General features: G+C 54.0%; 1 protein-coding gene across 1 annotated transcript; it reads left to right on the top strand.

The window, feature by feature from the left end:
* Positions 1–1,238: 1,238 nt before the first annotated feature.
* LOC140598488 (uncharacterized) lies at positions 1,239–7,154 on the top strand. The gene is made up of 6 exons (XM_072755140.1): positions 1,239–1,311; positions 2,452–2,755; positions 3,533–3,662; positions 4,471–4,607; positions 5,945–6,116; positions 6,577–7,154. Exons 1-6 carry the CDS (start codon positions 1,239–1,241, stop codon positions 6,886–6,888), a joined length of 1,128 nt encoding a protein of 375 aa, XP_072611241.1. The 3' UTR covers positions 6,889–7,154.
* Positions 7,155–26,417: the final 19,263 nt, after the last annotated feature.

Here is a 26,417-nt window from a genome sequence, read left to right as displayed (position 1 = left end):
TTCTCTGCATCCCTTGAGAGGATCATAAGGTTTTGTTTTGTTTTGTTTTGTTTTAGGATCATAAGGTTCTTGTTTCTTCTCTTATTGCTGTGATCTATCACGTTGATTGTTTTATCAATGTTGGACCAACCTTGCATCCTGGGGATAAATCCCATTTGGTTGTGGTGAATAATCCACTCAATATACTGTTGACCCTATTGACTACCATCTTGGTGAGAATTTTTGCATCCGGGTTCATCAGGGATGCTGGTCTGTAATTCTCCTCTATGGTGGGGTCTTTGTCTAATTTTGAGATAAGGTAATGCCGGCCTCTTAAGATTGGAGGTGTTCATGCTCTTTATACCTTCAAAACAGCTTCACTAGAATAGGTATTATTTCTTTTTTAAACTTTTGATAGAATTCGCCTGAGAAGCCAGTTGTCCCTGTCTTTTATGTCTCCGGAGTTTGATGATGACTGCATCACGTTCTAACCTGGATATTGGTCCGTTAAGGTTCTCTGTCATCTCATATCGCAGTTTTGGAAATTTGTGGTGAGGGTAAGGGTGGTGGTTAGGCTTAGAGTAAGGGGTTAGGGGTTCGGGGTTAGGGTTCGGGTTCAGGTTCGGATTGGGGCTCGGGTTAGGGTTCTGGTTCCGGTTTGGGATTAGGGTTCAGGATTGGGTTCAGGTTCGGGCTTGGTTTAGGGTTCAGGTTCAGGTTAGGGTTCGGTTAGGGTTCAGGTTCGGGTTCAGGGTTGGGGTTAGGGGTTTGAGTTTGGGTTCGGGGTTAGGGGTCGGGTTAGGGGTTCGGGTTTCAGTTAGAGTTCGGGTTTGGGTTCCAGTTCAGTTTAGAATTTGGGTTCGGGTTTGGGTTCAGGGTTTGGGGTTAGGGTTACGGTTAGAGTTCGAGATAGGGTTCGGGATAGGGTTTGAGTTCGGGATAGGGTTTAGGGTTTAGGGTTCGGTTTCAGGATAAGGCTTGGGTCCAGGTTTGGGATAGGGTTTAGGGTTAGGGTTCGGGTTCCGGTTCAGGTTAGGGTTCCAGTTCTGGTTCAGGTTAGGGTTAGGGTATGGGTTAGGGAATGGGTTGGGGTACTGGTTATGGTATGGATTAGGGTACGGGTTAGGATACGGGTTTATGGTACAGGTTAGGGTACGGGTTAGAGGTTAGGGTAGGGTGAGGGTACAGGTTAGGGTATGGGTTAGGGTATGAGTTAGGATACGGTTTTTTGTACCCCATTTTTTGTCTTCAAGCCCACCATGTCTGGGGTGGCACCTGCCTGCACGTCTGAACCGTGCACCATCCTGCAGCTGGACACGTTGCACCGGGAGGGTGGGGAGGGAGTTCCATCGCTGGGGGGGAGGTTTGACGATGGCCTGGCCGGGAGGGGGTCCGGGTGGCTCAGGCTGGGTGACTGGGCCCGGGGAGGCTGGCTCCTCCACCCTGGGCGGTGGCTCAGAGGCCGGAGAAGGGAGGAGAGGCCCGGGCGCCGGGGACACTGGCTCCAGGCCCAGGGGCCTCGTGGGGAACTCCTCAGGTCCCGCTGGAAAGAGGCCGACGGGGTCAGCGTCTCCAGCAGGCTGTGTGTCCCCCGCTGGGGGCCCCGGGGGTCCTCACGGCTCCCGCGTGACCCCCCCCCCCCCGGCCTGACCCTGTGCTCAGCCCCCCACACTGCTGCCCGGGCCCTGCAGTGGGTACCCGCCCGCCCAGCCCTGGCCTGGGGTCCCCGAGGCTGGAGCAGAAGAGGAGAGCCCCAGAGATGAGGACGGGGGCCCCGGGGGCTCTGTCCCCTGTGGGCGGCCCCAGCAGGCCGAGTCGGGAGGGGCCGGGGCCCTGAGCCCACCTGGCGGGGGCAGGTCGCACCGCATCCTGCGGAGCTGGGTCATGGAGGCCCGAAGGTGTCTCAGCACGGCCTCGTCCTCCAGGGCCCAGGGCTGGGCCAGAGAGTCCTGGAGGAACTCCCGGAGCCCTTCCAGGGGCAGCTTCAGGAGGCGCTCTGGGCGGTGGGCGAGAGTCAGACCCAGAGGGCCCCGCCCTGGGGCCCCCGGGGCCCCCAGGCCAGCGGCTGGGGTCCCGCTGTGCCCAGGAGCGCCGCGGGCAGTGCGCTGGCCGGGGTGGCCCCTGCCCGCTGCTCCACTCGGGGAGCCCCGCTGCACCCGCCTGCCCCGCCGTCCCCCCGCCCCAGGTCTGGGTGCTGCTCAGAGCCCAGGGTCACCGCCCCTGCCCCCCCGCCCCCGGCACACCTGGGCTCCCGGGGGCTCACTTACTCCTGTGCACCTTGAGGATGGTATAGGCCATGGCCGTGAGCACCCTCTCCCCATCCAACACGTAGGCATCCCACAGCTTCAGGGTGAGCGAGAAGGGGGTCTAGGGGGACGGCGGGGTGGGAGGAGCGGCCTGAGCAGGGCCCCTGGGGGGCTCGGCTGGGGCTAGGCTAAGCCTGCCATCTGGCCCCCGGCTGCCTGCGACGAGGCCCCGCAGCGCCCCCCCCCCCCCGCCCCCCGCCCCCCGCCCCCCGCCTCCCCGTGCGTGCCCTCCTCCCAGGGAGATCAGGGACTCCCGGCCGCTCCGGGTTCCGACCCCGGCCAGCACCTCCCGCACCCCTGGGGGCACAGACTCTGCCCGCACTTGACGACACCACGCCTCGAGAGGACCCCAGGCTGGCCGCCCGATGGGCCGAGGGCCCGTCCACACCCCGGGCTGACCCTGTCCCGTGGGACCTGGAGGAGCCAGGAAGGCACAAGGCGCCCCCGCGGACCGCGGCTCCGGGTCTGGGGTGCGTTCCTGGCAGCCCGTGCAGCGCTGGGACGGGGGACTGGGGAGACACCCGGGGATGTCCTGGGGGACAGGGTGCAGACAGCTGGCCCCAGCCCCCCCCCCACGTCCTGCCCGGGGCCCAGGACGGGCTCTCACATTGGCCTCGCGGGGGCTGGGGCCGGGCAGCTCCTTGTCCCTGGAAGGCAAGAGACGCAGAGCCCTGAGGCCCCAGCCCCCCAGCCGCCCCCCCCCCCCCCCCCCCCCCCGTCTGCACCCAGGTGCAGCCCTCGGCAGTGCAGGTGACGGCAGCAGGATGCCGGGCGGAGGGCCGGGGCTGCTCCGATCAGGCCCGTGGCCCGCAGTCCTGCCAATTCAGAGCATTTCTTCCGGAGCCACCTAGACAGGGCCGTGTGTGCACATGTCACCATCCTCACCCTGCTTGTGCCGTGAGACGACCAAGTGTCTGTGCGGTGACCCGGCGCTCGGCTCCCAAGGACCTCCTGTCTGCGTGTCGGGAGGGGGCCGCGGTGACCGGAGCCACGGCGGTGGGGTGGACATAGCAGCCTCCGTGGGAAGGGTGTTGGTGTGTTCAGGCCCCACGAGCAGGGCGTAGGTGTCCTCGCACACGGCGCACACTCAGCGGGCCGCCCCAGGGACCCCGGCCCTGCCTTGGGGCCCTCGTGCCGCACACGGTGGCGTGGAATTCCTGCTCACACTGGAGACAAAGCGAGTGTGTGTGTCAGAACCTGAGCTGTTGATTCACGCCTCTGAGCAACTCCTTTGACTTTTTCCCTAGATCTTCAGCAATTAAGGAGTTTTTTTCGAAGCCCAAGTACAACCACATTTTGAAGCCAGAAGACTGTCTGTCTGAACCGTGCACCATCCTGCAGCTGGACACGAGAACCGTGCAGATCGCTGACCTGGAGGTGAGAGCCCCGGAGGCTAAGTGGGCGGCGCACGGACCAGACTCTGTGCGAATAAACAGGTTGAGGAAACTTGCCTTTGATTTTCTGAGTCTTGTCTTTTTTATGCTCTGATTTTATATTTTTACATTATTTTTTCATGTACCTCTTTAACACCATCAGTAATTTTTATATTTATGTTTAATATTTTCAGCATCTTGAGATTCTAATAAATTATATCTAGTTTCTTCAAGGATTTCAAGTTAAAATTTTTTTTCTAAGTTGTGCTGCCGTGGATGACAAAATTCTTAATTCTTACTCTTACATTCCCCCTGTTGCCACGAGGTGGCGCGTGTGCATTCAGGAGCGGCTCATTTTCAGGGTGTGCTCAGAGGTGCAGAGCTTGGGAGCGGGTCCCTGGAACCCCCTGGAGCTCAGCCGGGAGCTAAGCTGTTGGCTCTGCACTTAGTTTCGCAGTATAGAGAGGCCCGGTTCTTTATGCCAAGAATGAGAAGAAATAGGATTCCACTCAAATATGGGACCAGAAAATGAGGCAAGTGAGGCCCACGTTGCTTGAAACCTTTTCTGATTATCTGCCGCATGTGAATTTGTGCTGCCAGCTTTAGTGGTTCTTTCCCGAGGAGCAGGTTTGCTGTGTTTGGCTACACTAGCAAGTTGCATCCACAGTTACTGGACTAGACGTGGGCCCGGCAGTGCAGCGGCATTGAGCGGGGCTGGCGGGGGGACAGCTGCTAGTTCCTGCCCGGAGCCCTCCCGCCTGCTGTCACGCGCTCACGGCAGCCGCGTCCCTTCCTTATCGTTGCCTGAACAGACCACGAGCGGTGAGCTGCACTTTGAGATCAGGAAGGCCGGCGCGCTGCATGGATTCACCGCCTGGTTCAGTGTCCGGTTCCAGAGCCCGGAGGAGGACGAGCCGCAGCTGGTGCTGAGCACAGGCCCGTTTCACCCGTGAGTGTGCAGCACCCGCAGGGGCTCCGCTGCCCCGGGAGGAGCAGGTGCAGGTCCCCTGCTGCGAGGCCGTCGCGGAGGCAGCGGCGTGTGCGGGCGGTGGGCGGGGGACCCAGACCGTGCCCCACCCCCCCCTGCCCTGGGCTGCCCTGCCTGCCCTCTGACCCCTGCATGAACGGGCGGAGCGCACTTTGCCTGCCTCAGTGGCCCTGGACACTGCTTCAGCTTCCCATGGTCTAATACAAGCACAACCCATGGAATTTTAGGGGCTTTTAACTCCCCAAGACTTTCTTGGGGAAGGTCAGTGTTTCTTGAGACAAATTTTTTTTAAAGATTTTATTTGAGGGAGAGAGTGGGCGAGAGAGCACATGAGCAGAGGCGGGGGCAGGGGAGGGGGAGGCAGATGCCCCACTGAGCAGGGAGCCCGATGCGGGACTCGATCCCAGGCCCCGGGGTCATCCCTGAGCCAAGGCATATGCTCCCCGGACCGAGCCCCCAGCCACCCCCAGGACACTTCTGTGCAGTAGCATCTTGATGCTGCTCGCTGCTCGGGTGAGCCGGGCGCTGCGGTCCGCCTCGGAGCTGGACCCAGCAGCCCGGCAGCGCTGCCTTCCTGGGACCTCCGCGGGCCTGTGCGGTAGGTGCCCCGGGGCCGGGGCGGGCAGCTGCGCTGCTCGGGTCAACACTGGCTGCAGCGGGGGTCCTCGGGGCCTCGCGTCTGTCTGCACCACAGGAGCCAGGCTGTTGGCCGGAGCGTCCGTGGAGCTGGCGGGGCCAGGCCTCCGGCCGCCCTTCCCAGTCCCGGCGCACAGATGCGAGCTGTCACCAGTCGAGGGCGGGAACTCAGGCCCCTGGGGTCGTGCGCCCGCACACCGTGGGATGGGGCAGGCAGGTGCCGAGCCCGGGCAGCGCTCTGGGACGCGGGGACAGGGGCCCTCACGGCGACTGGGGCCGGAGGGACGTGAGGGCTGAGCGTGACCCCGAGGCCGTGGAGCCGTGTCCTCAGGGCCTGCAGAACCCAGAGAGTGCGGAGCGTGACCGTTTGTCCCAGATGTCGCACTTGCCACTCACCCTCCAGCCCGACTCCCAGGGGCAGTGACCTTCCTGCGCTGCGGAAACTAGAACTCGGCATTGGCAGCCTAGGGACCGGGCAGGGATGCGGTAGACGCCCCGTGCCAGGGTGCTGGGCCCTGGGAGCACCTAGAGCCGCGTGCTCGCTGGGCTGTGGCCCAGTCCCTGGCGCCCACAGAGGCCTCGCCGTGGGCCTGGTGCGTCTGCCCCGCGGGAGAGCCTGGGGGTCCGCCCCACAGAGGTGACGCGTGCCCCGTGTCTTGCAGAACCACCCACTGGAGGCAGGTGCTGTTTATGATGGACGAGCCCGTGTCTGTGCTCTTGGGAGATGTGGTCACAGGCTCGGTTGTGCTGCAGAGAAACCCCGTGTGGAGGAGGCACATGTCCGTGGCGCTCAGCTGGTCCGTCACTTCCACACAAGACCCCACATCGCAGAAAGTAAGGCTCGTGCCGCAGGGCGGGTGGGCGCTGGTGCTGGGAGACGGGCGTGGCGGTCGCGGTGCCACGGCCTCGGCCTCACGCGCCTGCGCTGCTTTCTCATCCTCCTCGCGGGCAGTTGGTGCTGTTATTGGTAGAACAGGAAACGGGGGCAGGAAGGTGAGTCTGAGGGCAGGGACCCAGCCCAGGGCCACCCTTCCCGTGTCCAGGAGGCCCCGGTGGAGAGCGGGCCGGGCCGCCGTTCCCACACCTGGTGCAGGACGGCAGAGGGGACGCGACGGTTCTCCTCTGGTCTCCTACCTGCTTTGTGCTAATTTTATGTCAAAGTCTTAATGTTGGTCATTAAGAAACTTCTCCGCCTGAAGCTCTTGGGTGCGATCCTGAGTCGTCATCAGGAGGTGCTGCGTGTGAGTCACACTCAAGCGGTTTATTATGACTGATTTGCTTGGTCTGTTTCCAGGTGGGAGAGAAGGTCTTTCCCATCTGGAGACGACGGTCGAAGCTGTGGGAAGCAGGTGCTGCAGGAACGAGCCCGGGCGGAGACGCGCTTGGATGTGAGCCCGCGTTCCTGTGGCCCGCGAGCTCCCCTGCCCGGCGGCGGGACACCCGTGTGCGTGCGCGCTCCCTTCCTCGGGCCTCCACAGGCGCCGCGTGGGGCTCGGCGGGGACCCCTCACCCCTGTCACTGCCCGTGTCTGTGCTCTAGAAGTAGGCGTTGTCCCCAGGTGTCCACAGTCTGGCTCGTGGCCGAGTCGGTGGCACCGTGTCCCTAAGCTAGGTCTAGATCTCAACTCGCAGGGCGCACGCGCATCACCTTGTACTCCTGTGAAAGTGGCTGTTCACGCATCATGTGTCATGGTGTCCTTGCTGCCCGGGTCCCTCCCTGTCGTGTGAAGGTGGGCGCCCCAAAGCCGTGCAGGGCCTGGAGGCGGCGACGCATGTGACGGGACTCTGCATGGATAGTACAGTCGTAGAGATGTCTTCCACGTAAATTATGTGTTGGCGCAGAGCACATACTCAATAAATATTTTTAAAGAAATGAGTGTTGGCGTGTTTCCGTGCGCGTGTGCTGTGTCGGCAAGCGCGGGGTCCTACCGCGTGTGCTGCTTTGTAGCCTTTCTCCCCTGGTGTGAAGGAACGTCCCTGCCTGTAGGTCCAGGTCTACGTCTTTTGGTGTCTTTTGCTTTGACTTTTAGTTGACTTTACATTGCAGAATGAACGGTATGTCCCCACCGCGTGAGTGACGGGCGTGCAGGTGCGCATCTCCTGGAACAAGCACTGGACCGAGACCGTCAGCCGCGAGCGGCCGCCCCAAGTGCCCGGCACGCAGTGCCTCCGAGGGTGGTGCCCCCGGTGACGCGCAGCTTCCTGGGGCCGGTGGGGCACACAGGCCGCTTCTGGAGCCCGAAGCTTGTGCCGCCCACACTCCTAGGCTGAGGCTCCCGGCGGGGGGGCCATAAGGGGCAGGTGTTTGGGAGGTGCTTAGGCCTCGAGGGGGCCCCTGGGATGGACTCGCGCCCTTCCAGGGGAGAGCCCCGCAGAAGGCGGCTGCCTGGGGACCGGGCCGGGTCTCCAGGTCCCAGGGGGGAGGCCGCCGGGCTGGGGCACGTCCAGCCCCCAGGGCCGTTAAAGCCTCCGGGCCGGTGCCATCCAGGCCCTGTCCCTCACTGAGGCATGTCCAGCCCCCGGGCCGTTGAAGCCGCCGGGCCAGTGCCATCCGGGCTGTGTCCCTCGCTGTGGGCGTCGCTCAGCTCACGGGCACCTGTGAGCCCCGACCCCGTGTTTGCCGCGGGTTCCCGCCGCGTCCTGCCCCGCCGGTGGTCAGCGGGTGGCCAGCGGGTGGCCTCCCGGCCCGGCCCTGGCAGGTGCGGCGGGTGGTGCGTGTGGGCCCGCGCGTTCCCCTTGGGTGCACAGCTGCCGTGGGGCTCCCGGGAGCCAGGGCCCTCAGCGTCGGCGTCCTTGGCGGGGCCGGCTCGAAGCCCTTCATAGGCTTGTTCTGAGAACACCTGCTCCGTGGCTTAGTCTTCTCTCTATTTTGATAAACAGAAGTTCCTAAGTTTTATTTTGTCCGATTCGACATTATTTTCCTTAAGGGTACACTTGCTGCGTCCGGTGGAAGGAATCTGCTCTCCGTTTCCGGCTCCGTCGGTCGCCCTGGCGCACAGCTCAGCGCCCCCAGCCTCGGTTTCTCCCGGGCCGTCAGGGCGGGCTCGGGATTCGCGTCCCCGGGGGTGGCTGCTCCGGCGGTGGAGTTGCAGCTTCTGTCCTCTCCTGCTGCCCGCACCCTCGCTTTCTCCTCTAGAGCTGCTGCGGCGGCAACAGCATGTTTTGATTTATTTTCAGTATCTCCCGGGTCCAAGTATTTCTAATTCCCATTATGAGTTCTCCTGCTGTCCCAGGGCTATTTAGAAATTGTGGCTTAATTTCCAAAGGTGGAATTTTCTAGGTATTTTTTCTTATTAATCTCTAGCTGAATGTCCCTGTGCTCAGAGGACGACCTGAGTGATCTCACTCCCCTGAGGTCACAAGGACTTGAATGTGCGTCATGCTGTCGGATGACGCGGAGGCCACCATGTCGCCGGGATCGGCTCGGGCAGCCGTGTTGCATGTTGCTCGCTTGGCCCCGATGCTTCGGCCACTTGTGCCTCCTCGTCCCCTCAGGCAGCCGCCACGGGAGGAAGCAGGGCCTCCGAGGACACAGCTGCACCTCGGCGGCCTCATTTGACCCATGTCCTTAGGGCCCCGATCTGCAATGCAGTCACACTGCAGGGCCCTGCTGTGACCCCCGACATCCCCGTGCTGCGATGGAACCCCCACTGCGGAGCGGGCCTCTGGGGATGTCAGGGGTTCCTGAATGAGGCTGCAGGGCATGTCGGGGGCACCTGAATGATGGGGGGGCACAGGCATGTCAGGGGCACCTGTGGGGGCGCCTGGCACTCCTGTGGCACAGCCCCACCCTGCGCTGCTCACAGGGCCATGAGCTTACCAGCCCCCATCCCGGCGCCCCTTGGAGGCCTGGCAGCTGGCCTGTGCTCGGGGTGGTGTGGCTTTAGGGGTATCTGCTCACCGGGGCTGCCCCCGCTGTGGGGGGGTGGGGGGAGCAGCCCCAGGCCGACCCCTGGCCTGACCCCTCGCCCTCTGCACCCCGGAGCTGACCCCGTGGTGGACCTGGAAGCTCAGGCAAGGTCATCGTTGCAACAGGAAGACCTCGACTGACCTGCATGTCTGGTTTTTTACAAAGCGTGTTGTGCCCATGTGTGGCAGTGCCCAGGGCCCAGACTGGGTGGGGGCGACTCATGGGTGTGCAGCACGGCCTGCTGCCCCTGCTGTGGCGTCGGAGCCCTCGAGGGTAGGCTCCAGCCTCCGGCCTCCAGCCTCCAGCCTCCAGCCTCCAGCCTCTGGCCTCTGGCCTCCGGCCACCACAGCCCGGCCAGCCCGGGTTCTGAGCGGTTCCCAGCCTTCCCCCCTGAAGCCAACACGGGGTCCGGCACGTGGCAGGCGCTGCGGGAGCGGGAGACCGAGGGGGGATGAGGCCGGTGCGTCCCGGGGAGCCTGCGGGGGGCCGGGGGAGGGGTGTGGCACCTGGGCCAGGCCCGCTGCCCTGCAGCCTCCCGGCCCTGTCCCCGCTGCTGCGCCCCGAGAGGCCTGCAGGCGCCCCTGCCCCGGGCACACACCGGGCCGCCATCCCAGCAGCGGGGAGGGCAGTGAGCAGATGGCGGGAGGGAGCCAAGGCTCGGCCCGGATGCGCCGGGCACCTGGGTGCTGGGCTGCCCCGGTCCGTCTGCTTGCCGCCCCTGGGGAGCCGAAGCTCAGCACCTTGGCCTTGCGATGGCCCCGCTTGGAGAGAAGCCCCCTGGGATGGCTGCTGCGTCCCACCCCCAGCTGGTCTCCCTGGCCGCTCTGCTTCCACAGGAAATACAGAAAGTAGCAAGTGGAGCCTGGAGCCTGGCCTGGACTGAGCAAGGGGTGGGGGGCCGCCGGTGGGGCGAGTCCCCCCTGGAGCCCTGCCACGGGCGCTGGTGGCAGCTGGAGGCACCGGCATAGGGCTCTATAGATAGTTTATGCATTTGCTTGGAGTTTACACTAACCTATATTTAAGGTATATGATAATTTAGGTTGACATAGTGGGATAGAAATTTTTTTCTTTAGAAATTGTCCATATGTTATTTGTGCAGGAAATAGTGACCTGACACAAGACACCTGTCCTCAACTTCACACTGTGGTGAGAGGTAACCAGGATAAACTGCACTTTACTGTGAAAACTGACACCCACTTCCATCCTGCCAAGGTCTTGCGTCGTTTGCCTCATTGTCAAGGGGACTTTACTTTCCCTGCTCACATCACAAGGATGTGGCCAGGATCAGGTATATGGAACTGTGTTGGGATCTGCAAGAGACACACTCCAGTCAGCCAGCCATCTATCCATCCATCCGTCTGTCTATTTATTGCCTTTATTGAGCTTTCATTCACGCTCATGCATGCAGATGCTCACAGAGCCCCGAAATCACAGTGTCCCTCTTTTACAGACTAATAAATGGAACTTGAAGAGGTTAAGAGGTTTCCCCAAGGTCATGCAGCTGCCAGGCAGGTGCTGGCGTGACCATGTGTTGTGACAAGCACTGGATGGTGACTTCAGGTGTGTTAAAAGAAGGCCCCTTGTGGGTTGGGAAGGGCCAGGGGTGGACAGGCTTCTTCACTGCCCTGCAGCTTTCTCCCTAATGCACGAACCTCATTTGAGCTGTTCTGCTCCACTGCACACAGCCCAGAGGGCCGTGAATAATGCGGGGGAAGCAAAGGGTCGGCTTTTGGGGGAGACGGGCTGTATCAGCTGGGAGTACTGTTAAGTGAGGCCTGGGAAATGAGTTCCATTTTTAAAATGTCATTTCATAAACTCACCCTGGAAGCAAATACATTCTCTGCCGTGCGAGGAGCGAGGAGCTCCATGTGGACTCAGAGCAAAGCAAACGGTGGTGATGCTGGTGATAATGACCATTGACATTTATTGCTATTTTGGGCCAGACTTTATGCAGCATCCCAAAATAGGTATTAGTGCAATTTTACAAAAAAGAAATGGGTTACATATTAAAAAATACATAAAAGTGGAGGTTGAGTGGGGGCCCTATCAGGAATAAATATGTTTGTTTTTAATGTGCTAGAACATAATTAATATTAAATGATGTGTAAACTAACTAACTAGGAAAATTGGCTGTAGCCGGCCACAATCTACTCTTTTCCATCCAAGAACAACAGCTCACCTCTGAAATTCATCAAAGTTCAGTTTGAACACAGAAGAGAGAAACTGGAGGCAAGCATAACTTCAATATTTTCAGCATTACTTTTTGTTAATTTGACATTTCATGTTGCCCTTTTTATATTTTGGGGAGCTGTGTTTCCTGAAATATTCTCCCTTAAGAAGTACTGTCTTGTCAGGGTTCTCCCGAGAAGCAGAACCAATAGGATTTACGTGCGCTACCCATGTCATCTCTCTCGATCTACAGCGTCTCTATCTTTATCCTTCATCACTATCTGTATATGTGGATCGTGCCTCTCTCCCGCAGGCTGGAGACCCAGGAGACGTCATGCTGCAGCTTGAGTCCGAAGGTCGTCTGCCATCAGAATCCCTTTTCTCAGGGAGGTCAGTCTCATCTCTACTAAGACCTTCAACCGACTGCATGAGGCTCATCACACTGGAGAGCCGCATCTGCTTTACTCAAAGTCTAATGATCTGAATGTTAATCACATCTAGAACATACCTTCACAGAGAAATCTAGAACAATGTTTGACTAAACAGGCCTAGCCAAGTTGGCACAAAATTAACCATCACGTGTCATTCATTTAAAAAAATATATATTTGGTTTTTAAAATATTTTTGAAAAGGATCCTGCATCTAGTCAAACATTTAGAGCTAACTTCTACTCTGCAGGTAGAAGGTCTAGTGAAACAGCAGTCCACAGACGCCAGGTCCCAACTGGGGAATTCTGGGGGACGGATACACCGCTCAGTCACTTGTGGCAGTGACAGCACAGATCCTGCCTCCACTCGAAGAGGGTGGGCTGAGAGAGAGGTCTAGGAGGCACAGGAACAAAATACAGTGTGTGCACCACGTTTGAGTCCTGATGGGAATAAAACCAACCGTCAAGGGACCCCTGGGTGGCTTAGTAGTTGAGCATCTGCCTTTGGCTCAGCACATGATCCCGGGGCCCTGGGATCAAGTCCCACATCAGGTTCCCCGCAGGAAGTCTGCCTCTCCCTCTGCCTGGATTTCTGCCTCTCTCTGTGTCTCTCATGAATAAATAAACTAAAAAAAAAAAAAAACCCAACTGTGGAAGAACATTTTCTTTCTCAGAAATGGCAAATTTAAATTTGAAATAGGCACAAACTGACGTTAAGAAATCATGGTGAGGGGATCCCTGGGTGGCTCCCTGGGCTCCCAGCATGGAGCCTGTTTCTCCCTCCTCCTGTGTCTCTGCCTCTGTCTCTCTCTCTCTCATAAATAAATAAATAAATAAATAAATAAATAAATAAATAAATCTTTAAAAAAAAAAAAGAAAGAAATCATGGTGAATTTTCATAGGTGTGAAAATGCCACAAGTAAAATGTCTTTTCAAATTTAAATAAATAAATAAATAAATAAATAAATAAATAAATAAATAAGGGATCCCTGGGTGGCGCAGCGGTTTGGCGCCTGCCTTTGGCCCAGGGCGCGATCCTGGAGACCTGGGATCGAGTCCCACGTCGGGCTCCCAGTGCATGGAGCCTGCTTCTCCCTCTGCCTGTGTCTCTGCCTCTCTCTCTCTCTCTCTGTGACTATCATAAATAAATAAAAATTAAAAAAAAATAAAGAAAATGTCTTTTCTTTTAAAAGATTTTATTTGAGACACAGCCAGAGCGAGTGAGCGAGCAAGAGAGAGCATGGGGAAGGGCATGGAGAAGGACAAGCAGACTCCCTGCTGAGGGCAGAGTCTGACCTCAATCCAAAGACCCTGAGACCATGACCTGAGCTGAAACCAAGAGTCAGACAATCACCCAGGAGTCCCGGAAAATGCCTTTTTTATTTGAGATGTGACTGATGGTTTTCCAGGTGAAATGACGTGTTTAGGGTTTTCTTTGAAATTACTCCAGCAAAAAGAAAACTGAAGATCAGTGAAACAAGTACGGCAAAATGCTAATGATTGCCAAAGCTGGGTGACATGTGTGAAGTCCACTGCTCTATTCTGTGTATGTGTAGATGTTTTCATCAATAAAAGTACACAATAAATAAACCTATTAAATATTAAGAATTTGCATGTTTACATATATAAATATAGATAAGCCTATTAAAACATTATGCTGATTTTCCATATAAAAAATCTTACATAACAATTTGAATTTGTGTTGGTAAAACTGTATTGTTGAAATTCTTTTCCGCATCTTCCAAGTGCACCTTATACTTCCTCTGTAGATAGAAGTCGTCCGCTTCCTCGGTGGTCTCGTCAACAAGCCAGCTGTTCCTTCTGCATCCCCACCTGCTCTAGGACAGAGGCCTCCGCAGGGCAGAATTTCAGTGATGCACCTACCACCTCCAACACTAATACTTGTTGAATGAATAATTGTTTTTCTTGCCAGAAAATACTCTGAGTCGTGAATAGTCATTTCATAAGTTTGAACGATGCCTCCATTCAACCATGGAATGATGAGCCAGTGCAACTTTTCAGTAAAAATGCATGAACATAGCATTAGTCTGGCATCTTTTCAGGATTTCTTCCTTCTAGTCCGTACATTTTACAGGCCTGGTAATGTAGCACGATCACACATTACGGTGACCGGCAGATCACAGAAGACTCACATTAGGTCGTCGCAAGAGCATATTCATGAAACTCCGCAGAAAATACCCGAAACTACCTGCACTTCCCTCAAGTACCACCTGACGCGGGCAGCTCAGTGGAGGGAGCGCCCGGGGCCGGCCGGGCCACTCCTGGGGACGCGCGTCGGCTACGGGACGGTCACAGTCTGCGACGCCCAAGTCAACGTCTGATGGAAACTGGCTTCTGAGCAAACAGGAAACGGGTTTTGAAGAACAAAATTCCTCACTGGCTGCTTCCGGGCCCCGCAGCCCACACAGATGGATCTTAGTGACCTAGGGCAGGTCACAGTGTTCAGGCCTCCGCGGCGAGGGGCCACCTGGATCCGTGAGGGGTAAGATAAGGTCCCCGAGCTGGGCTCTCCGCTTCCCAGGCAGGGCTGCAGGATTCACAGGAAAGCGTTGACCTTGCAAGATAAAGCGGTTATTTTACCAGCAAACCGGGTTTCTCCAGGAGCAGCAGCGGGCGGGAAACTCTTTTATATGGAAGGGGGTGGGCGGGGCTGTATGGAAGGAAAGCCCATTGGAGGGCGGAGGCGGCTTCTCGCTGGCTGCGTGTGGCGGCGGCTTCTCATTGGCTGCAGGGGATGGCGGCGGCTTCTCATTGGCTGAGCGTGGCGGCGGCCCGCCCGGAAGTCTCGGCGCTTCCTGCTGCCCTGGGCCGGGTGAGGCCGGCTTTCCCCCTGAGGCTGTCCCGACGGCAGTTCCCGCGAGGTCTCCTCTGCCCGGTTCCGGTTCCGGGGCAGCAGCAGGGGAGGCGGCGGAGGCCCTGTGGAGCCCTGGCTTCCGGCCGGGCGGCGGAGCAGCTCGGAGGCCTCGCCGCAGGGGCGGTGTGAGGGAGCACGCGGCCTCCCCTCGAGCTTGGCGGGTGGCGGCACCTGGGCCCCGAGCGCGTGGCGCGCCCGTCCCGCGGCTCCGTCTGCCTCCGGCCTCCTGGACGACCCCCTGTGCCCGCCCGTGGCCTCGGCCCGGCCCTGCCCCCCGCGTGGCCCCGCGTGACCCGGACGTGGCGGTGCCGACCGCGCCTGCAGGTAGGCCGAAGCCGCCGCGACCTCCACGCTCCTCGGCGCCGGGGCGCCCCGGGGGTCGAGCCGTGGCTCTGCGTCGTGCTCCGCGTCCCTGTGGGGCGGCGCGTGTCCTCGCTGCGAAACACGGGCCTGGAGCCGGGGGCGGGGGCCGAGGGCGGGCGCGTCGCCGGGATCAGCGCCCTCAGGAGACCCCGGGCGGTGCGACCCCGAGCGCCCCGCCGAGGCCCTGCCTGCGCCCCGCGGCCTGCAGCCCCGCGAGTGGAGCCTGAGCCGGCGCCGCCGCGCGCCCCTGGAGCCGGGCCCTCGGGGGAAGCCCTGGCCTCGGCCTCGGGGACGCAGGGGTGAGCCCCCCCCCCGCCGCCGTGCAGGCGCGCCCCGCCCGCGGCTCCCTGCGCCCCACCCGGCCAGGCCGCGCGCTTGTCCCCGCGGCTGCCCCGGCCTCTCCCTGCTCCGGGAGGGGCGCGCCCGGCCCGTCCTCCCGCCCCGTCCCCGTCCCCGTCCCCGTCCTCGGGACCCGGAGCTCTCGGGAGCACACGCGGGCGTGTCCGTGCCGGGTCCGCGCTGGTCCCCGGCGGGCGCCCCCCCCCCCGTACCCGACGCCCCCGACCCCCGCGGGCCGCCTCGACTTTCCTTCCATTCCTGTCCTCCGGGGCCGGTTTCCCTCCAGCGCAGGTCCCACGTGCTGCGGGTGTTGGGGCTCGGGTGTGGGGGTCGCGGCCGCCTGTTGCGGACGGGCCCTGCGGGTCTCCTCTGCCGCCGGCAGGGCTTGGAGCGCGAGGGCGGCCCGTGGGCTCGGCGGCTTGTGCGGGGGCGTCGCTCCGGTTACCGGGACGCGGAACCAGCGCAGACGCCGTCTTCGGCCGCGCAAGTCGGGGCCCCCTCGGGGTGCAGCTGGGGCACGAGAGCGGCGGCATCGGGACCCACTGCGCCTGCTGCGGAGGCGCCCCCCCCCCCCGGCTCCGTGGTTCTGGGCCCCACGTGCTCCGCGGACGCCGAGGGCTCCGCTCCTCCGTCCTGCCGAGGCCCCGCGGAGGCCTCCGCCCGGTCCTGTGCTCCGCGGAGCGGCCGCGGCCGTGTCCGTTCTGCCCCCGCCCTGCGAGCCTCGTGGGAGCCCCCGGAACACCCGGGGAGCCTGGACCCGAGACTGCCCTGGGGGATGAGGCGTCCTTCAGGATGTGCACAAGGTTTGGCCCGTGCAGAGGGGGCGTAAGTAATTGTTCTGTTGGAACAGGGAAGCCCCGAGGTTAGCGCTTCTCGGAGATGCTCTGTCCTTGGTTCAGCGCGTGCGGCAGGTCCTGGCGAGGCCCGCGGCGGTGCCTGGCTTCGTGCCCGGCTTCGTGCCCGGCGGCCGAGTTGCCGGAAGGTGGAGCCTCCGCCCACAGTTTACTGCTTTCTCCTGGCCCCACGCGGCTCTCTCGTGTCCTTAATCCCACCCCAGGATCGTGTTTATTTCCTAGACAAAGTCACTGGTATCTTTGTTTCTCCGGTTCCTGCCAAGCGTTCGGAGCCGGGCTCTTCATGCCCACAGCAGTGATCAGGATTTTTCGCCCTGGAAACTCCTTTTGGAGTTGTTGTTTTCTTTTCTTTTCTTTTCTTTTCTTTTCTTTTCTTTTCTTTCTTTTCTTTTCTTTTCTTTTCTTTTTTTTCTTTTCTTTCTTTTCTTTTTCTTTCTTTTCTTTTCTTTTCTTTCCTCTTCTCTTCTTTCTTTCTTTCTTTCTTTCTTTCTTTCTTTCTTTCTTTCTTTCTTTCTTTCTTAAAGATCTGAAGTATTGAAAATGTAGTTATTTCAGCTTGAGAGTGGGGAGAGATCACAGATTGACTTTTAAGTTACTCTGAGAAAACTGATGATTTGTCTCAATAGATAAATAAGCCCTGACCACACAAAGCTGCAGTGATCTTTCATGCCACCCCTTCTTTCCTCAAGAACAGACCCAGCCTCTTCTGTGGCCACTCACCCAGTGGTGATGCATGTTCCTCCTGAACTGTCTGTGGAAGTTTTGTACTTCTGGCTTGGGAGGTGAAGATCTGTTACATTTGAGCCACCCAGAACCTGGATTCCTTGCTAAGGTACCAGCAATATATCTTACTTACTTACTTATTTATTTAAATATTTAATTTATTTATTCATGAGAAAGAGAGAGGCAGAGACACAGGCAGAGGGAGAAGCAGGCTCCATGCAGGGAGCCCGACGTGGGACTCCATCCCAGGTCTCCAGGATCAGGCCCTGGGCTGAAGGCGGCGCTCCACCGCTGAGCCACCAGGCTACCCAAGATATCATATTTAGATAGAAAATTTCAGAGAAAGAAAATGTTCAAGTGCCCGAAGGTAGTAAAAGTGAAATATGGTATGCTAATATTGCTAATATTTCCATATACACGAAAGATATTTTTCCTTTGTATGTTTGTTTCCTTTCTTGTGTTTGATGGCGTACGGTATGATTTACACATACACCCCTCCCCCTGAGTCTCACACCTCCTGAAACAGATAGGACACGTGCAGCATCACCCTTGTGGGGAGAGGTGGCTGCTCTTTAACTAGCAGGTGGCTGTCAGGGATGGACATCAAGGATTTCTGAGTCTGCCCTGTGTGACTCTCACCCACATGGCACTTTGGTTATAGAATTGTCTGAAAAATGGAAGGAATAGATACAGAATACTTTATCCAACCAGAAAATTGACTTGATAATTAAAGATAAATTCAACAAGACTTGTATATGTGCTGCCGAAGGGAGCACAAATTCAACAAGATTTGAAATGAAGTGTTTTTTGAAAATCTCTGAGGCCCCGATTCTGCTATTATCATAACCACTGACAGGAGATAGATTTGGAAAATGTCATACCGTACCCGAAGAAGCAAGTCTCCTTCAGAAAACAGTTCTAGATTGACCTGTGGAGAGGCATGCTCACTTCCTCCTGGATTCATGGGTCGGTCAGCTGGGCAGCCTGCAATGCTGTCCTTTAGGGTGGCTGAGGAAGAGAAAATGTCATTGAAAGCAAATGTTTAATGTTCCTGTTTGGCTTAGCTCTTTTTTTGGTATATTTTTTTTATTGGAGTTTGATTTGCCAACATATAGCATAACATCCAGTGCTCATCCCATCAAGTGCCCCCCCCTCAGCGCCCATCACTCAGTCACCCCGTCCCCCCGCCCACCTCCCCTTCCACTACCCCTGTCCGCTTCCCAGAGTTAGGAGTCTCTCATATTTCATCACCCTATCTGATATTTCCCACTCATTTTCTCCTCTTTCCCCTATAATCCCTTTCACTATTTTTTATATTCTCCGTATGAGTGGAACCATATGATGATTGTCCTCTGATTGACTTACTTCACTCAGCATAATACCCTCCAGTTCCGTCCACGTTGAAGCAGATGGTGGGTATTCATCCTTCTAATGGCTGAGGAATATCCCATTGTATACATAGACCACATCTCCTTTATCCATTCATCTGTCGACGGACACCGAGGCTCCTTCCACAGTTTGGCTATTGTGGACATTGCTGCTATAAACATCGGGGTGCAGGTGTCCCGGCATTTCACTGCATCTGTATCTTTGGGGTAAATCCCCAGCAGTGCAATTGGTGGGTCGTAGGGCAGTTCTATTCTTAACTCTTTGAGGAACCTCCACACAGTTTTCCAGAGAGGCTGCACCAGTTCACATTCCCACCAACAGTGCAAGAGGGTTCCCCTTTCTCCACATCCTCTCCAACATTTGTTTCCTATCTTGTTGATTTTCCCCATGCTCACGGGTGTGAGGTGGGATCTCATTGTGGTTTTGATTTGCATTTTCCTGATGGCAAGTGATGTGGAGCATTTTCTCATGTGCTTGTTGGCCATGTGTGTGTCTTTGGTGAAATTTCTGTTCATGTCTCCTGCCCATTTCATGATTGGATTGTTTGTTTCTTGGGTGTTGAGTTTAATAAGTTCTTCATAGATCTTGGATATGAGCCCTTTGTCTGATTATGTCACTTGCAAATATCTTCTCCCATTCTGTAGATTGTCTTTTGGTTTTGTTGCCTATTTCTTTTGCTGTGCAGAAGCTTTTTATATTGGTTAAGTTCCAATAATTCATTTTTGCTTTTGTTTCCTTTGCAACAAGATACATTCATAGATGTATCTTGCAAGAAGTTGCTGTGGCCAAGTTCAAAAAGGGTGTTGCCTGTGTTCTCCTCTAGGATTTTTTTTTTGTTTTTTTTTGTTTTTTTTTTTTATTTTTATTTATTTATTTTTTTTTTTAATTTTTATTTATTTTTGATAGTCACAGAGAGATTGAGAGAGAGAGGCAGAGACACAGGCAGAGGGAGAAGCAGGCTCCACGCACCGGGAGCCCGACGTGGGATTCGATCCCGGGTCTCCAGGATCGCGCCCTGGGCCAAAGGCAGGCGCCAAACCGCTGCGCCACCCAGGGATCCCTATTTTTATTTATTTATGATAGTCACAGAGAGAGAGAAAGAGAGGCAGAGACACAGGCAGAGGGAGAAGCAGGCTCCATGCACCGGGAGCCCAACGTGGGATTCGATCCCGGGTCTCCAGGATCGCGCCCTGGGCCAAAGGCAGGCGCCAAACCGCTGCGCCACCCAGGGATCCCTCCTCTAGGATTTTGATGGGATCGTGTCTCACATTTAGATCTTTTATCCATTTTGAGTTTATCTTTGTGTCTGGTGTAAGAGAATGGTCTAGTTTCATTATTCTGCGTGTGGATGTCCAATTTTCCCAGCACCATTTATTGAAGAGACTGTCCTTCTTCCAGTGGATAGTCTTTCCTGTTTTGTCGAATATTAGTTGACCATAGAGTTGAGGGTCCACTTCTGGGTTCTCTATTCTGTTCCATTGATCTGTGTGTCTGTTTTTGTGCCAGTACCACACTGTCTTGATGACCACAGCTTTGTAGTACAACCTGAAATCTGGCATTGTGATGCCCCCGACTCTGGTTTTCTTTTTCAATATTCCCCTGGCTATTCGGGGTCTTTTCTGATTCCACATAAATCTTAAAATAATTTGTTCTAACTCTCTGAAGAAAGTCCATGGCATTTTGATAGGGATTGCATTGAACCTGAAAATTGCCATGGATAGCATAGACATTTTCATCATATTAATTTTTCCAATCCATGAACATGGAATATTTTTCCATCTCTTGGTGTCTTCCTCAATTTCTTTAAGTGTTCTGTAGTTTTTAGGGTATAGATCCTTTACCTCTTTGGTTAGGTTTATTCCTAGGTATCTTACACTTTTGGATGCAATTGTAATTGGGGTTGACTCCTTAATTTCTGTTTCTTCAGTCTCATTCTTAGTGTATAGAAATGCCACTGATTTCCGGGCATTGATTTTGTATCCTGCCACACTGCCAAATTGCTGTATGAGTTCTGGCAATCTTGGGGTGGAGTCTTTTGGGTTTTCTATGTACAGTATCATGTCATCTGCAAAGAGGGAGAGTCTGACGACATCTTTGCCAATTTGAATGCCTTTTATTCCTTTTTGTTACCTGATTGTTGAGGCTAGGACTTCTAGTACTATGTCGAATAGCAGTGGTGAGAGTGGACATCTCTGTCGTGTTCCTGATCTTAGGGGAAAGGCTCCCAGTGTTTCCCCATTGAGAATGATATTTGCTGTGGGCTTTTCGTAGATGGTTTTTAAGATGCTGAGGAATGTTCCCTCTATCCCTACACTCTGAAGAGTTTCGATCAGGAATGGATGCTGTATTTTGTCAAATACTTTCTCTGCATCTATTGAGAGGATCACATGGCTCTTGTTTTTTCTCGTTGATATGATCTATCATGTTGATTGTTTTACGAGTGTTGAGCCAACCTTGCATCCTGGGGATAAATCCCACTTGGTCATGGTGAATTATCTTCTTAATGTACTACGAGAGGACTCAGGCCCCCAGCTCTGCCCAGACCAGGGCCGGGACCAACTGAGGATCAAGGTGTTCTCCACGAAAGCAGTTCACAGCACACAACTGGTAGACGGCTGCTCTCCAGGGCAGCCCAGGGCCCATGTGTGCCCCTTCGCTTGGGCCATCCTGGGCAGGGGGTCAGAGTGAGGGCAAGGGTCTGAGGTCTCTACCACTGTCAGTGGCCTGCAGCACAGCTCAGTGGGTGGGGACAGGCCCGAACTAGCGACACGTGGGCAGGCTGCTTGGAGACAATGGCAGAGGCAAGCAGAGGACCTATTCAGGGTCTTCGAGGGCTGACAGGCCTGCAAAGGACCCCTGCCTCCCTCCCCGCAAAGGATCCCAGCCCCTGTGGGATTCACGTAGCCCAGAATTAACCATTTTAAACTGAGAAACCACCACCTCTCTCTCCATCCAAGATACTGTCCACACCCCCAAAAGGAAAGCCGGTGCCCATTTAGCAGCCCTCCCCGATGCCCTGACCCCATCCCCTAGGGTCACAGTGGACCCCTGCATGGACAGTCCACAGCACTGCTGTACGAGACTCCACAGGTGCTGCTGCTTTGCAGTTACCCCTGCAGCTGGGTAATTTCATAGTTCTCAGTGTATTTTCAAGGTTGACTAGACCCATTTCATCTTTGAGTTTCTTTTCGAGCAGCTGTAACTGTCTGTCCCGTGTTGTTCAGGCCCAGAGTCTTCCTTGGGCCATCTTCCTGTGCGGCTGCTTACTAGCTATGGAGGGGATGTGCTCAGCTGCATCACCCAGTTTACTGCGTACAGGTCCCAAGCACAGGAATGGGTTAGGACTAGCTCTCAGCAATGACACAGTGGATTAGCAGGTAGGACACGGAAGAGTAGACTGTGCCCGTTACATGGTAAGGAAGTTTAGGAGAACAAGTGCTCCGGGAGATGATAAGAAATAGCCCAGTTCATAGCTTCAGAAAAATGAGCCCTTTGTTCTGAGCCAAAGCTCTGGAAGGTGGAGGAACATTTAATTTATCACAAAGGAAGGAAAGAAGTTAGACCATCCACTAGGACCTCTCCCCTGCACCTGCCATTCTGTGAGCCTGGTGGGAAGCCCGTGCTCGTCTCCTTCCACAGAGAACAGAGCCCAGGGTCCATATGACAGGCTGGGCAGAGAGACACACCTGCGGTCTGGGTCACCTATTGTACCTGAGCTGAGCGTGGGGCCTTCTTCCTGTGTCCAGGACCCAAACACTGCGGTGCCGCTTCTCCCTCACAGGTCAACGCTTAGAGCTTGTGGGCAAGCTCCTCTCGTAACTTGATCTGGAGCCATGCGGCCGCTTACCTGCAAAGCAGCTCTTCACCTTCGGGTAGCCCACGACCAGCCTGAGGATGCAGAGCTTGTCAAGCCGGGCTGCACGTCCTCGGGGAAGGGCAGCAAGGTGGTCAGTTTGCTCAGCTCTGGATTCCGACGGTCCCGGTGCTGCTTTGAAGGGTTTCATTTGACTCCTCTGGAGGCTGTGGCTCAGGACTTGGCAGGGAGAGAGCAGCAATCATTCTCTACCTCCCTCTGTACCTTCACCCGAGTCACCTGCAGGGCCCCCAGGCCATGCCGGACGCCATCTGGTCCCAGGTCCTGGTGCTTGGAGGCAGGGACCCTTGTCCTTCGGGTTCGGGTTCTGTCCTCACTGCCTTCCTGGCCGGTGGGCCCTATTCATACTGTGCACATGCGAGACCTGGTGGCCCTCAAGGCACTAGGGGCCCAGGACTGGCCATCCCCTCCCAACTTTCTGGTAGCCTGACATGTTTGCAACCATTTTTAAAAAATATTTTATTTACTTATTCATGAGAGACACAGAGGCAGAGACACAGGGAGAGGGAGAAGCAAGCTCCCTGCGGGGAGCCCAATGTGGGACTCGATCCCAGGATCCCGGGGTCATGCCCAGGGCTGAAGGCAAGTGCCCAGCTGCTGAGCCACCCAGAGGCCCCGACATCCATACATAAATTTTAAATAAGTAAATCTCCATACCACAATTAACACCGAAAAGGCTGAAACTCCATTTAAGAAATTATAGTTAAGAATTGAGCCTACACACACACAAACACACACACACACATTAACATACATCTACATGTATACTCTCTTTCTTTCTCTGCATGCACACACCCATGCACACCCCAGACCAATGTACATCATAATTACATTGTTAAAAACCAGGGATGGGGAGAGCCGAAGGAATAAAGACCCATTTCATACAGACAAATAAAGACAGAATAAATGACTTCTTGTCAGAAAAAATGCAAACCAAAACACAACAGGGTGATATCTTTAATGTTCCAAAAGAAGGAAGCTGTTAACCCAGAATCTCGTATCTGGAGAAATGATCCTTCAAAATGAGGGCAAATTAAAGAAATTTTCAGACAAAAATTCAAAGATTGTATCTCCAGATTTGAGCTACAAAAATATTAAAGAAATTTCTTCAAGCTGAAGAAAAATGGCACTAGGGAGAAATGTGGGTCTCCACGAATGAATGAACAATGTTGTAGACAATAAAAAATGTAATGATTTTACTTAAATGGTAATTGTGTAAATAAAAACAGTATTGCATCATGGGGTTTGCAACATATGTAGAAGTAGAATTTGTGAAAACAATAGCACAAAGGATGGGAAGTGGAATTACATTGTTGTGAGGTGCTTATGTCGTCCATGAAGTAGTACAATATTATTTGAAAGTAGACAGTAATAAGTTAAGATGTGCACTTTATGCCTTATGGCAACCACTGAAAAAATAAAACAGAAGTACAGCTAATCTGTACTTATTAGAGGAGAAACATGAGATACTAAAGAAGAGTGAAATCCAAAGGAAGTAAGGAAAAGAGGAAAAATAACAAAGAACATAAGGAACAAAGAGAAAACAGCAAGATGGCAGACTTAACCCTATTGATAGTGACAAAAATGTAAACAGAGGATATCAGACTGACCTGATACATGGTGTCTGGAAGAAACCCAGTTAAAAGGTAAAGACACAGATTAAAGTGAAAAGATTGAAAAAAGACATACTATGTACACATTAGACATAGGAAATCTGGAGGTGCTGACAAAGAAGACTCACCAAAGAGAAAGATATTTTCATAATATTAAAAAGGTCATACCAATCATATATGCATTTAATAACAGAGTTTCAAATATGTGAAGCAAGAACTGACGTAACTGCCAGGAGAGACAGGCGAATCCATTAACTGGAGTTGGGGTCTTCTGCGCTATTCTCTCAGTAACTAATAGGACAGATTGCTAGAAAATCAAGGACATACAAGACATGAGCACTATCCTCTAACTTGGTATGATTGACATTTATAAAACAGTACCCAACGACTGCAGAGTATAGATTCTTTTCATGCACATGCAAAAATTCACCACGGGAGACCATAAAACAAGTCTTAGTACATTTAAATAGATTCAAATCATTTAATCATTTATCATAGAGTATATTCTCAGACCATAATGATATTTATGAATCAATAATTAAAGCATATCTGAAAAATCCTCAAATATATGAAAATCAATACATTTTAAAATAACTCATGGGCCAAAGAAGAAATCACAGGGAAAATAAAAACATTTCTAAGTGGTAATGAAAGACAACATGCCAAAATTTGTGGGGTACAGTTAAAGGATTGTGTAGAAGGAAGATTATAATCTTTTATAAGTAAAGGAGGAAGTTTTACAGTCAATGATCTGAGTTGCCTCCTTAAGAAGCTAGAAACACAAGAGTAAACTAAGCCCAAAGCATGTAGAAGGAAAGGAAATAATCAAGTTAAAGCAGAACAGTAAAACAGAAAATGGAGGAGCTAAATGAACCAAAAACTGAAAATATCAACGAAATTGTTAATCATCCAGCTAATCAGTTCCCGCCAAAAAGAAAATGCACATTACCAACAGCAAGGAAAAAAGGGAGATAGTTCTAGATCCTACAGACATTGAGAGGAGAAAATCTTTGACCCTGCAATATGCAAAGATGCCTTAGATGGGACACCAAAATCACTAACCGTAGCAGAAAAAGATTGATGAACTGGACTTCACCAAAATTAAAAAACCGAAAAGGCAGGCCACAGAATGGGAAACAATACCTGCAGTACATGTAGCTGAGAAAGGAATTGTATCCAGAATACCTGAAGGACTTTCACTAACCAATTAGAAGTGGGCAAATAATTTGAATAGATACCTCATTAAAGAGAATATGCGGGGATCCCTGGGTGGCTCAGCGGTTTAGCACCTGCCTTTGGCCCAGGGCGCGATCCTGGAGTTCTGGGATCGAGTCCCGCGTCGGGCTCTCGGCATGGAGCCTGCTTCTCCCTCCTCCTGTGTCTCTGCCTCTCTCTCTCTCTCTCTCTTCTATGTCTATCATAAATAAATAAATCAATCTTTAAAAAAAGAAAATATGCTAATGACCAAAAAGCATGTAAGATCATAGGCACCATCATAATTCATCAGAAAAATGCAAATTAAAGTAAATTACTTGTATACATATATTAAAATGGCCAAAATTCAGAAGATTGACACCCAAGTGTTGGAGGGGATTTAGAGTAACTGAAATTGCCATTAGTGGAAAACTTTGTCTCTTTTCTTTTTTTTTTAACTTTCAACATGACCTAGTAATTCCATTCCTATCTACCCACTGGAGTGAAATGAAAACATGTGTCTGCAGGGGACTATTTATAGCACTTTATTCATAATGGCCCCAAATGGGACAAGCCAGCCAAGCGGGTGAGGAGGGGCTCAATAGCTCAACCCCCACTTCCACCCTGTAAGGCTCCTTGGAGCCTGCTAACCGGGGGACCCTATCCCACGAGGTCTGCCCTGGTCTTCTCCAGCCGGATCCCAGCCCCTTTGAACAAGCCACAGAGAGGGGCCAGGTCTCTGTTGGGCAGCCCCCTCACCACCCAGCTTTGGTGACTCGGCCCGAACCCGGAGGATAACAGAAGTCTCCACCTCTTAGGTTGCCTGGGGATCAATGACAACACAGATGCCATGGTGCAGAACCTGTGCCATCCTCGTGTGGTTTGCTGACAACGTTAGTTTGTGTGTCCCATCACTGTATTATGTGGAAATGTGGACGATTTCATTTTACATTTAAAAAAATTAGGGCACTGGAGGATGTAACTAAGTTCAAAGGACTTTGGGTAGATTCGTTTGTTAAATCTTCACAAACTGCTTTGAAACAGAGCCCTGAGGAGGTTTGTAGGGCAGGATGATGCCACCAACACCTGGATTTGAATCAGCAGAACAAAATGGGCAAATTGGTATATGCTGATGTTTTTTACCCTTGAAAAAAAAAAAAGAAATACAATTTTCAGTACATGTAACACTCTTAGGGACCCCTCGCCCCATTTTAAACATCTTTTTCAATTAACCAGTGATGACTGGTTTCCATGCCCTGGAAAAATAACTTCTGATGAGCTGGTTCTGGGATACCTATGCCCCTACCAGGAAGTTTTATGATATATACATATATATCATAAAAATTTACCATAAAAACATGGTAAAATACACACACCATAAATGTTACCATTTTAACCATTCAGTG

The sequence above is a fragment of the Vulpes vulpes genome, chromosome 4 (genome assembly GCF_048418805.1).
Source record: "Vulpes vulpes isolate BD-2025 chromosome 4, VulVul3, whole genome shotgun sequence".
Taxonomy (NCBI): domain Eukaryota; kingdom Metazoa; phylum Chordata; class Mammalia; order Carnivora; family Canidae; genus Vulpes; species Vulpes vulpes.
The sequence above is the reverse complement of the archived record's forward strand: the minus strand, read 5'-3'. Positions and strand labels throughout refer to the sequence as shown.

Coding starts and splice junctions, on each gene's coding strand:
- LOC140598488 (XM_072755140.1), top strand. CDS start 1,239: ATGTCTGGGGTGGCACCTGCCTGCACGTCTGAACCGTGCACCATCCTG. Junction 3,663..4,470: donor TGCAGATCGCTGACCTGGAG/GTGAGAGCCCCG, acceptor TTGCCTGAACAG/ACCACGAGCGGTGAGCTGCA. Junction 6,117..6,576: donor AAGACCCCACATCGCAGAAA/GTAAGGCTCGTG, acceptor GTCTGTTTCCAG/GTGGGAGAGAAGGTCTTTCC.